The sequence below is a fragment of the Eschrichtius robustus genome, chromosome 10 (assembly GCF_028021215.1).
Source record: "Eschrichtius robustus isolate mEscRob2 chromosome 10, mEscRob2.pri, whole genome shotgun sequence".
Classification (NCBI taxonomy): Eukaryota; Metazoa; Chordata; class Mammalia; order Artiodactyla; family Eschrichtiidae; genus Eschrichtius; species Eschrichtius robustus.
In genome coordinates this window covers 10,472,367-10,484,854 of record NC_090833.1, presented here as the reverse complement: position 1 = coordinate 10,484,854, position 12,488 = coordinate 10,472,367, and the positions used below count along the sequence as shown (strand labels likewise).

Genomic DNA, 12,488 nt, shown 5'->3' with positions numbered 1-12,488 from the left:
TTAAAAATCAAATAGTATTTACATTTGAAAACCTTAAATAAATAGGGAAAAATCAGTTTGTTTTCATTTGGGTCACAAAGATGAAATATATTAAGATACACGAAGAGATAAAAAGCACTGCGGCGGTAGATATTAGTCAAAACTGTTACTAATAAAAAACGGACCCTCACTCTCCTTTAACTGTAAAAATCCTTTACCGGTGCTGCTGCTGGAACTTCCAGAGTTTGGTGTAAACATCAAAAGTTCTTCCAAAATAAGACTGCCACTGCTTCTGCCCATATTGTGGCAAATCTCTGTAATGACAAGTAAACATACATTAATTTTAAAACTCGTATGCTACTTGGAAATTGAGTCTTACGATGATACAAACTGGACGGATTTAAAGCACTTGCATTCAGGCTTTCCTTAAAAAAAAAAAAAAAAAAGGTACATTTTTTAGAGCAGAAATAGTTCTATTACGGGGGTCCAGTACACATTCTTTCCTGTTCTTCTCTCCTACCTCTGACAGCTCCTTTGTAGGCTCCTCTGTAGATGCCTCTCCCGTGAGGTTTCTAGCACAATCTCCCTTCTTTCTGGGTGCTCTTATTCATACTCACTTATATACTGATAACTTCCACATGTTTGTCTTCAGCTAAGAACTCAGCACTTGGAAAAACATTGCTTTAGGGAATAAATCTAGAAGTGGATGTGCAGGTGGTATTGTTCTCAACTATTCTACCCCCTCCCTATAAGTGAAACTATATATCCTTGTCCTTGGGCCTGGCCATTTAACTTGCTTTGGCCGATGAAATATAAGTTATATACCACATGTCTGAGAAGAAGATTTAAGAGGTATTACATGGTTCAGCATTTTTACTTTTCCCTCTGACCTAAGACCAAGATAGGGCTGCTCCTCAGCCTGGAACACAGAAGGCACATTTAATGGAGCCTCAGAACTGCAGACAACTTGTAGCTAACATGGGAGCCGGAAATAAATCTCTACTATAGTAAGGTACTAAAATTTTGGAGTTATTACAGCAGCCAGTAGAGTTATTACAGCAAAAGCTAGTACAGAAACCGGTACCAGGACTAGGTTATTGTCCTAAGAAATACATTATGTGACACTGGCATTGAGACTGAGTGTCAAGTAACTGTTACTGAAAGCTGTCATATAATACAGTGGCAAAACCGCATTTGCCTGCAATAACTTGGAAAGTAGATAATGTGACTAACGAACTTGTGGATTTATACAAATAAGCCAGGAAACAGTATGCTACTAGGCACACGTAACAAAATATGAGAAAGAGATGAACTCAAAAAAACTAGCTGCGAGCAGGGCTGAAAAGGAAAAGAGGAAATCCACAAATTCCAGAACTTTCAAGATTGACAAATACAACAATTTCTAATGCATAAATGTAAAAGACCCAACTGAGACATGCTAGCTATGAACAGCACCTAGACAGTCTCATCCCCAGGGCAAAACCTCTTCATTAAAGCCTGTGAAGAAATTTATGAAAGCGGCGCCAAGTACATTCTTTCAGGGGGACAAAATAGATCTGGGGAAAGAATCTAAGGATTTGGCTGTCTTGTAGAAGCTTGATAAGCTCAAGGTCACCTGTAAAAGAGTCTAGAAGTGAGAGAGGGGAGTGTCTCGAAATATTGTGGCCATGGCTATTGGTACATGGAAGCTAACCTGAATCAAACAGAGTCAATGAAATCTTGAGAGCGTTGTACTCTCAAAAGCCATTTGTGTTATAAAGGAATAATAAATATTCATTGATTACAGCATGGAACACTTCTTATCTCACTCATGCAACTGTGGACAGCTAGTAGTGGATGGTCTCCCCTGAATGTTTAGCCTGGCTGGCGGCTAAGGTGCTGGGTCACATGTTTCTCATCTAACAGGCTAGCTTGGGTCCATTTACCTGAGGTGGTTGCAAGGATCCCAACAGCAGCAAAAGGGAGGGCAGCTCAGATATACATTTTTCTTTTCAAGTCTTTCCATCATGTTTGCACCGTCCCATCAGGCAAAACAAATCTCATGGCCAAGCCCAGCGTCAGTGTGAGAGGGGGATGACTCATGGGCATGGATATGGGGAAGGGAATGACTTTTACAAACAATCTGTCACAGAGACCTTATGTTTTTCTTTCTTTTTCAAGTTCTTTTAAAATAAACAAATAAATAAATTTATTTATTTACTTATTTATTTATTTATGGCTGCATTGGGACTTTGTTGCTGTGCATGGGCTTTCTCTAGTTGCGGTGAGCGGGGGCTACTCTTCATCGCGGTGCACAGGTTTCTCATTGCGGTGGCTTCTCTTTGTTGCGGAGCACGGGCCCTAGCTGCACAGGCTCAGTAGTTGTGGTGTACGAGCTTAGTTGCTTGGCAGCATGTGGGATCTTCCCAGACCAGGGCTCGAACCCATGTTGCCTGCAGTGGCAGGCGGATTCTTAACCACTGCGCCACCACGGAAGTCCCTCTTTTTCAGTTTTGAAAACACGTCTCTTAGAAAACAAAAATACTATACAGTGTATAAAGCAAGAAATAGAAAACACCTTACTGCTTTTCCTTTCTAGTTCCCAGAAATAACCCCCATTGAAAATGCATTTTCTCTATATATTTAAACATATGTCAGTTTATCTATTATTTTACATAAATGGGATCAACCTATATATAATATTCTGTAACATGCTGTTTTAGTTTAATAATATATCAGGTTTCTTTAATGCATATAGAATTACATCAGTATTTACTGTGTACAGTGTAGTATATAATGAACCAATTTACTTAACCAATCCCCTCCTGATGGACAATCATATTGCTTCCAGTTTTTCCCTGTCATAAAAATGCTGCAATAAACATCTTCATAGTAATAAACTTGAATAGTTATGTGATATGAGTAAAAGACAAATTTCTGTAAGTGGAATTAATGAGTAAAAGATTTGCATTTCTGTACCAGATGTTAAGACAATGAGTAAAAAAGCAAAAGGTTTTCCTACCCAAAATTTTCAGACACTACATTACAAGAATGAACTAGTAATTCCAGTTTTAAATCTATTTCCATTATCCTTACAATAAGTAGAAACTCATTTCAGATTACCGAATAGGTTAACTAGAGACACTAGTTTCCAAATTTATTGCAAGTTTTTATCCTTTTTATGTCTCCATGGATCCCTAATGAGAGGTTGCATTAGGAAGAGCTAATCAGTTATTTTTATTTTTAAATTTTTTTAAGTTATTTCTGAGATATACATTTTAAAATAATATCTAGAATTATGACTTATAACATTATACCAGAACATATAAGATTTTTAGGAATTTCATGTAATGTCTGAAACATTTATATTAACATATTTCCATACAAATAACCCCAAAAAAGTTTAGTATTAGTTTTGTTTTTTTTTTAATTTTTGAATTTTATTTATTTTTTTATACAGCAGGTTATTAGTCATCAATTTCATACACATCAGTGTATACATGTCAATCCCAATCGCCCAATTCAGCACACCACCACCACCACCCCTGCCGCCTTCCCCCCTCGGTGTAAATACGTTTGTTCTCTACATCTGTGTCTCTATTTCTGCCCTGCAAACCGGTTCATCTGTACCATTTTTCTAGGTTCCACATATATGCGTTAATATACGATATTTGTTTTTCTCTTTCTGACTTAACTTCACTCTGTATGACAGTCTCTAGATCCATCCACGTCTCAACAAATGACCCAATTTCATTCCTTTTTATGGTTGAGTAATATTCCATTGTATATATGTACCACATCTTCTTTATCCATTTGTCTGTCGATGGGCATTTAGGTTGCTTCCATGACCTGGCTATTGTAAATTCTGCTGCAATGAACATTGGGGTGCATGTGTCTTTTTGAATTATGGTTTTCTCTGGGTATATGCCCAGTAGTGGGATTGCTGGGTCATATGGTAATTCTATTTTTAGCTTTTTAAGGAACCTCCATACTGGTCTCCACAGTGGCGGTATCAATTTACATTCCCACCAACAGTGCAAGAGGGTTCCCTTTTCTCCACACCCACTCCAGCATTTGTTGTTTGTAGATTTTCTGATGATGCCCATTCTAACTGGTGTGAGGTGATACCTCATTGTAGGTTTGATTTGCATTTCTCTAATAATTAGTGATGTTGAGCAGCTTTTCATGTGCTTCGTGGCCATCTGTATGTCTTCTTTGGAGAAATGTCTATTTACGTATTCTGCCCATTTTTGGATTGGGTTGTTTCTTTAATATTGAGTTGCATGAGCTCTTTATATATTTTGGAGATTAATCCTTTGTCCGTTGATTCATTTGCAAATATTTTCTCCCATTCTGAGGGCTGTCTTTTCATCTTGTTTATGGTTCCCTTTGCTGTGCAAAAGCTTTGAAGTTTCATTAGGTCCCATTTCTTTATTTTTGTTTTTATTTCCATTACTCTAGGAGGTGGATCAAAAAAGATCTTGCTGTGATTTATGTCAAAGAGTGTTCTTCCTATGTTTTCCTCTAAGAGTTTTATAGTGTCTGCTCTTAAAATTAGGTCTCTAATCCATTTTGAGTTTATTTTTGTGTATGGTGTTAGGGAGTGTTCTAATTTCATTCTTTTACATGTAGCTGTCCAGTTTTCCCAGCACCACTTATTGAAAAGACTGTCTTTTCTCCATCGTATATCCTTGCCTCCTTTGTCATAGATTAGTTGACCATAGGTGCATGGGTTCATCTCTGGGCTTTCTATCTTGTTCCATTGATCTATGTTTCTGTTTTTGTGCCAGTACCATATTGTCTTGATTACTGTAGCTTTGTAGTATAGTCTGAAGTCAGGGAGTCTGATTCCTCCAGCTCCGTTTTTTTCCCTCAAGACTGCTTTGGCTATTCGGGGTCTTTTGTGCCTCCATACAAATTTTAAGATTTTTTTGTTCTAGTTCCGCAAAAAATGCCATTGGTAATTTGATAAGGATTGCATTGAATCTGTAGATTGCTTTGGGCAGTATAGTCATTTTCACAATATTGATTCTTCCAATCCAAGAGCATGGTATATCTCTCCATCTGTTGGTATCATCTTTAATTTCTTTCATCAGTGTCTTATAGTTTTCTGCATACAGGTCTTTTGTCTCCCTAGGAAGGTTTATTCCTAGGTATTTTATTCTTTTTGTTGCAATGTTAAATGGGAGTGTTTCCTTAATTTCTCTTTTAGATTTTTCATCATTAGTGTATAGGAATGCAAGAGATTTCTATGCATTAATTTTGTATCCTGCAACTTTACCAAATTCATTGATTAGCTCTAGTAGTTTTCTGGTGGCATCTTTACGATTCTCTATGTATAGTATCATGTCATCTGCAAACAGTGACAGTTTTACTTCTTCTTTTCCAATTTGTATTCTTTTATGTCTTTTTCTTCTCTGATTGCCGTGGCTAGGACTTCCAAAACTATGTTGAATAATAGCGGTGAGAGTGGACATCCTTGTCGTGCTCCTGATCTTAGAGGAAATGCTTTCAGTTTTTCACCATTGAGAATGATGTTTGCTGTGGGTTTGTCGCATATGGCCTTTATTATGTTGAGGTAGGTTCCCTCTATGCCCACTTTCTGGAGAGTTTTTATCATAAATGGGGGTTGAATTTTGTCAAAAGCGTTTTCTGCATCTATTGAGATGATCATATGGGTTTTTTTTTTCATATTTAGGCTCAATAACCCTCCTAGATTTTTTTTTTTAAGGTGTAGGATTATTTATTTATTTTTATTTTTCTTTGTGTTGGGTCTTCGTTTCTGTGCGAGGGCTTTCTCTAGTTGTGGCAAGTGGGGGCCACTCTTCATCGCGGAGCGCAGGCCTCTCACTTTCGCGGCCTCTCTTGTTGCGGAGCACAGGCTCCAGACGCGCAGGCTCAGTAATTGTGGCTCACGGGCCTAGTTGCTCCGTGGCATGTGGGATCTTCCCAAACCAGGGCTTGAACCTGTGTCCCCTGCATTGGCAGGCAGATTCTCAACCACTGCGCCAGCAGGGAAGCCCAGATCATATGGTTTTTAGTCTTCAATTTGTTAATACGGCGCATCACATGGATTGATTTGCGTATATTGAAGAATCCTTGCATCCCTGGGATAAATCCCACTTGATAGTGGCGTATGATCCTTTTAATGTGTTGTTGGATTCTGTTCGCTAGTATTTTGTTGAGGATTTTTGCATCTATATTCATCAGTGATGTTGGTCTGTAATTTTCTTGTTTTGTAGTATCTTTGTCTGGTTTTGGTATCAGGGTGATGGTGGCCTCATAGAATGAGTTTGGGAGTGTTCCTTCCTCTGCAGTTTTTTGGAAGAGTTTGAGAAGGATGGGTGTTAGCTCTTCCCTAAATGTCTGACAGAATTCACCTGTGAAGCCATCTGGTCCTGGACTTTTGTTTGCTGGAAGATTTTTAATCACAGTTTCAATTTCATTACTTATGATTGGTCTGTTCATATTTTCTGTTTTTTCCTGGTTCAGTCTTGGAAGGTTATACCTTTCTAAGAATTTGTCTATTTCTTCCAGGTTGTCCATTTTATTGGCATAGAGTTGCTGGTAGTAGTCTCTTAGGATGTTTTGTATTTCTGCAGTGTCTGTTGTAACTTCTCCTTTTTCATTTCTAATTTTATTGATTTGAGTCCTCTCCCTCTTTTTCTTGATGAGCCTGGCTAACGGTTTATCAATTTTCTTTATCTTCTCAAAGAACCAGCTTTTAGTCTTATTGATCTTTGCTATTGTTTTCTTTGGTTCTATGTCATTTATTTCTGCTCTGATCTTTATTTCTTTCCTTCTGCTAACTTTGGGTTTTGTTTGTTCTTCTTTCTCTAGTTCCATTAGGTGTAAGGTTAGATTGTTTACTTGAGATTTTTCTTGTTTCTTGAGGCAGGCTTATGTAGCTATAAACTTCCCTCTTAGAACTGCTTTTGCTGCATCCCATAGGTTTTGGATCGTCGTGTTTTCATTGTCATTTGTCTCTAGGTATTTTTTGATTTCCTCTTTGATTTCTTCAGTGGTCTCTTGGTTATTTAGTAACGTATTGTTTAGCCTCCTTGTGTTTGTGTTTTTTACGTTTTTTTCCCTGTAATTCATTTCTAATCTCATAGCGTTGTGGTCAGAAAAGATGCTTGATATGATTTCAATTTTCTTAAATTTACTGAGGCTTGATTTGTGACCCAAGATGTGATCTATCCTGGAGAATGCTCTGTGTGCACTTGAGAAGAAAGTGTAATCTGCTGTTTTAGGATGGAATGTCCTATAAATATCAATTAAATCTATCTGGTCTATTGTGTCATTTAAAGCTTGTGTTTCCTTATTTATTTTCATTTTGGATGATCTGTCCATTGGTGTAAGTGAGGCGTTAAAGTCCCCCACTATTACTGTGTTACTGTTGATTTCCTCTTTTACAGCTGTTAGCAGTTGCCTTATGTATTGAGGTGCTCCTATGTTGGGTGCATATATATTTATAATTGTTATATCTTCTTCTTGGATTGATCCCTTGATCATCATGTAGTGTCCTTCCTTGTCTCTTGTAACATTCTTTATTTTAAAGTCTATTTTATGTGATATGAGTATTGCTACTCCAGCTTTCTTTTGATTTCCATTTGCATGGAATATGTTTTTCCATCCCCTCACTTTCAGTCTCTATGTGTCCCTAGGTCTGAAGTGGGTCTCTTGTAGACAGCATATAGATGGGTCTTGTTTTTGTATCCATTCAGCAAGCCTGTGTCTTGTGGTTGGAGCATTTAATCCATTCACATTTAAGGTAATTATCGATATGTATGTTCCTATGACCATTTTCTTAATTGTTTTGGGTTTGTTCTTGTAAGTCCTTTTCTTCCCTTGTGTGTCCCACTTAGAGAAGTTCCTTTAGCATTTGTTGTAAAGCTGGTTTGGTGGTGCTGAATTCTCTTAGCTTTTGCTTGTCTGTAAAGCTTTCGATTTCTCCAACAAATCTGAATGAGATCCTTGCTGGGTAGAGTAATCTTGGTTGTAGGTTCTTCCCTTTCATCACTTTAAGTATATCATGCCACTCCCTTCTGGCTTGTAGAGTTTCTGCTGAGAAATCAGCTGTTAACCTTATGGGAGTTCCCTTGTATGTTATTTGTCATTTTTCCCCTGCTGCTTTCAATAATTTTTCTTTGTCTTTAATTTTTGCCAGTTAGATTACTATGTGTCTCGGCATGTTTCTCCTTGGGTTTATCCTGTATGGGACTCGCTGCGCTTCCTGGACTTGGGTGGCTACTTCCTTTCCCATGTTAGGGAAGTCTTCGACTATAATCTCTTCAAATATTTTCTCAGGTCCTTTCTCTCTCTCTTCTCCTTCTGGGACCCCTATAATTCCAATGTTGTTGCGTTTAATGTTGTCTCAGAGGTCTCTTAGGCTGTCTTCATTTCTTTTTTTTTTTTTTTTTTTTTTTACTCTATATATTGACATTTATTCTAATGAGAAAACATCAGGACCATTTTCAGACTTTTGGATTTTACTCTGTCCCAGGAGGAACCATTCATTCTAGAGTTCAGGATATCCCACCTATCTTATATTCCCTTGGTACAGTTCATATTATGGATAAAAAGATGGGAAAAGTTATTAGATTCCTGGTGCTGCTGAAGAGGACACACGAGGACACAATTTTGTGATGATGTAGGTGCTTTACAAGCAAGTTCTTCCATTTGCAAGATTCCCCTGTGGTGTGGAACCTCTGATGATAAAGTAAGGAGTGAAAATGTAATTAAAGGCTTACCCCATCAAGGTCTTTGTGGAAAGTGTTTAGGAAGGACAAATCTGCACACAGCCTGAGGCTGAACACTCTAAACTGAATCAGATGAAAATCGCTCTTAAGAAGCTTAGAATTTTCCAAGTATTATAGCTACGATGGCTAAAGGTAGACACAACAGTATTTAAAAACAAATATATATATATATAGACATTTTATCATTACTGTCTTCCTAGGATTCTGTGTGGTGTCTCTGATGCTAAGACCTGAGCTCTGACTGAAAGTTTCTCCATACTCATTACATTCATGAACTTTCTCTCTGGTGCGAATTTTCTGATGCCTAACAAGGTCTGAGCTCCACCTGAAGGCTTTTCCACATTCATTACATTCATAGGGCTTTTCTCCACTATGAATCCTGTGATGTCGAATAAGGTCTGAGCTCTGATTAAAAGTCTTGCAACATTCATTGCATTCATAGGGTTTCTTTCCACTGTGAATTCTTTGATGCTGAATAAGTTGAGAGCTCCCCCTAAAGGCTTTCCCACATCACTGCATTTATAAGGCCTCTAACCAGTATGGATTCTCTGATGTTCTATAAGGACTGAGATCCTGCTGAAGGCCTTTCCACATCCACTGCATTCAAAAGGTTTTTCTCCAGTGTGAATTGTTGGATATCTAATAAGATCTGAGCTGCCTAGGAAGGTTTTTCCACATTCATTACATTCTTAAGATTTCTTTTCCTTGTGAATTGTCTCCTGTCCGTTAAGTTCTGAATCTGAACTGAAGGCTTTCTCATATTCAAGATTTTCTCCAATATGAAGTCTCTGATGTTTAAGAGAAACTGTGCACCCACTGAAGGCTTTCCCACATTCAGGGCATTTGTAGGGTTTCTCTCCACTATGCTGAATAAGAAGGGAACTCTGCCTGAGGCCTATTCCACATTCGCTGCATTCATAGGGTTTCTCCCCAGTATGAATTCTCTGGTGGTTAACAAGATGGGAGCTCTGACTGAATGCTTTCCCACAGTCATTACGTTCATAGGGTTTCTCTCCACTGTGAATGCTGTGATGGATAATAAGATCTGAGCTTTGACCGAAGGCCTTCGCACATTCATTATATACATATGGCTTCCCTCCACTATGAATTCTCTGGTGCAGGATAAGGTTTGAGCTTCCCCTGAAGGCTCTTCCACACTGATTACATTCATACGGATTCTCCTTGGTATGAATTCGCGGATGTCGCATGAGATTGGAGCTCAGCTAAAGTCTTTGCCACAGTCACCACAAACATAAGGTTTCCTTCCCGTGTGAATTCTCTGACGTATAAACAAGTTAGAGCTCCTGCTGAAGACCTTTCCACATTTGTTGCACTTATAGATTCTCTTTATGGTATGGATTTTCTGATGCTGAGTAAGTCCTGACTTCTATTTGAAGCTCTGGCCACATGCCTTGCACCTATAGGTTCTTTCCTCTGTTGAAACTCTCTGATGTGTAACGGTTGGGGTCAGATCACAAATTCTCACTTTCTTATTAATGTCAAGCTTTCCCTCTCCTATAAGGGTTTTCTTAAGGGTAATGCTCACTTGGCTGAACCCCTTTTCCTCAAAAGAAGAGTGTAGCAGTCCAGCCTCTGCTGAGTTTACCTGTTGCCTCTCCAAGCTGTTCTCACTTTCACTGGGTCCTAAGAATTTAGATCCATGGGGTATTTGTACTGGGTGTCCTGATCCTGTTTCTTCAGAAATTTCCTGCTTTAGCTTCCATTCCTCCTTCTCAGTTTTCTTTTCATTATCCAGCATGACCTGGTCCCCTTCACTCTCCTGCACTCGGATCTCTCGGAGACCGCCTTGTGCGTGGACTGGCAGCGCACCGGGCCTGGCCGCATCCCTTCCGGGCTCTGCTCCCGTAGATAACAGCCCTGGAGGCGCTGAGCCAGGAAGGGCCATCCTGCCTACCCGGGCTGGGTGGGCCGCCCAGAGGACCTCAAAGCTGCGGGCTGGGGCTGCGAGCGGAAGACCAAGGGACGGGACCGTGACTGACTGGGGCCCTGGCGGCTGGGCCAGACTGGCGGAGCCAGAGACCTGGGCCCAGGAGCCCAGCGCCGCACACACCGCCACTGCGGGGCCTCGCCGCCGGGCCACCCTCAGTGTCCCCATCACTTAGTGCTACCTCCGCCGCTTCGGCCATTGTGTTCCCCCCAGCAACTTGTCACGGGTGTAGTCGCCTGTCTTCATTTCTTTTCATTCTTGTTTCTTTATTCTGTTCCGCAGAAGTGAATTCCACCATTCTGTCTTCCAGGTCACTTATCCGTTCTTCCGCCTCAGTTATTCTGCTATTGATTCCTTCTTGTGTAGTTTTCATTTCAGCTATTGTATTGTTCATCTCTGTTTGTTTGTTCTTTAATTCTTCTAGGTCTTTGTTAAACATTTCTTGCATCTTCTCGATCTTTGCCTCCATTGTTTTTCTGAGGTCCTGGATCATCTTCACTATCATTATTCTGATTTCTTTTTCTGGAAAGTTGCCTACCTCCACTTCATTTAGTTGTTTTTCTGGGGTTTTATCTTGTTCCTTCATCTGGTACATAGCCCTCTGCCTTTTCATCTTGTCCATCTTTCTGTGAACGTGGTTTTTGTTCCACAGGCTGCAGGACTGTAGTTCTTCTTGCTTCTCTAATCAGTTATTTTTAAATTGAAGTTGCTGTTAGAATCTTTAAGACCCCTACCAAGGGGCTACTGCTAGGAAGACAGTATTTTATATAAAAGCATTAGGCAGCAACATCAACTTCATGAGCACTGATAACCCTTGAGTGCTTCTTTAAAGATACTATGTAAAGCCTCTCTGCAAATTTTCAAGTAAGCATTTGCCTATAAGTTCCTTTGCATTTCGAAAACTGACAAATTTAATAAACCTCAGTAATACATCTCGTTAAGGGAGAAAACAGAATTAGAACTCAGTATTTTATCTCATGACTATATAATTTCAGGTGTTCAGTGGAAAGGGCTTTAGGGGAAGGGACTTTTCTATGAGGGCTAAAAGCACATAAAAGGTGGTCGGCCTAAAACGGTTAGAACAAGGCTCCAAACGTAAGTTGTAATACACAAGTATTTTCTGATTTATAGCTATGAACAATGTTGACTAAATTCTATACAATCTTCGTTAAAAGAATTTAGAGCATCTACCAATCCAGTCTGAAGACTCAGCTATAAAGACAGCAATATCTTTTTCAAAACAGTGTTTAAGTTTTTTTAAAAAAAAAACTTCCTAAAGGGTAAGCCCCATGATCACCCTTTTTCTAGTGAAACATCTCGTAGAAGCTATTATACTCTAATATGATTAGAGTCCAAAATTAACTAAGGTACTTTATAAAGAGTTTTAGATAATTTCCTCTACTATTCAGAGCTTGACTCTGGTTTTAAACTCTGAATATACCATTTGGTCATTATTACTGTCAGTAGAGATGGGAAATTAATGGTCCCTGGAATTAAATTAAATGGGGCTGTGTGAATTATCCCATAAGCTAAATGACCTTATATTTCACATTTTGCAAAGGCACCTTTGTTATAAATTGGCTGCTCATATTCTTTTGCCAAGTTTTCAGAGGAAATCGAAAGCACGATGCTAATCTCACTGTTTTAAAATCCTCAACTCTTATCAGCGAAAGTTGGGAGACTATTAGTGCAAATGATTAAACCTACTTCTCAGAGATGTTTCAAATGTAAAGTCGAGATGGCACTTACGAAGTTTCTTCCAAGTTTCTATAAATCGACCACCTTACTAAACTGAATTAGCTAAGATCACTGATGCCTAC

The 12,488-nt window shown here is 39.0% G+C and overlaps 1 protein-coding gene across 2 annotated transcripts in view; it reads right to left on the bottom strand.

Annotated features, from left to right (window-relative positions):
• SCAI (suppressor of cancer cell invasion) overlaps positions 1–12,488 on the bottom strand; it is a 141,496-nt gene that overhangs the window by 42,406 nt on the left and 86,602 nt on the right. For both annotated transcript variants that reach the window (XM_068552704.1, XM_068552705.1), the window contains exon 4: positions 198–293. In XM_068552704.1, the coding sequence (XP_068408805.1) occupies positions 198–293 (96 nt within the window). The remainder of the gene's footprint in view (positions 1–197; positions 294–12,488) is intronic.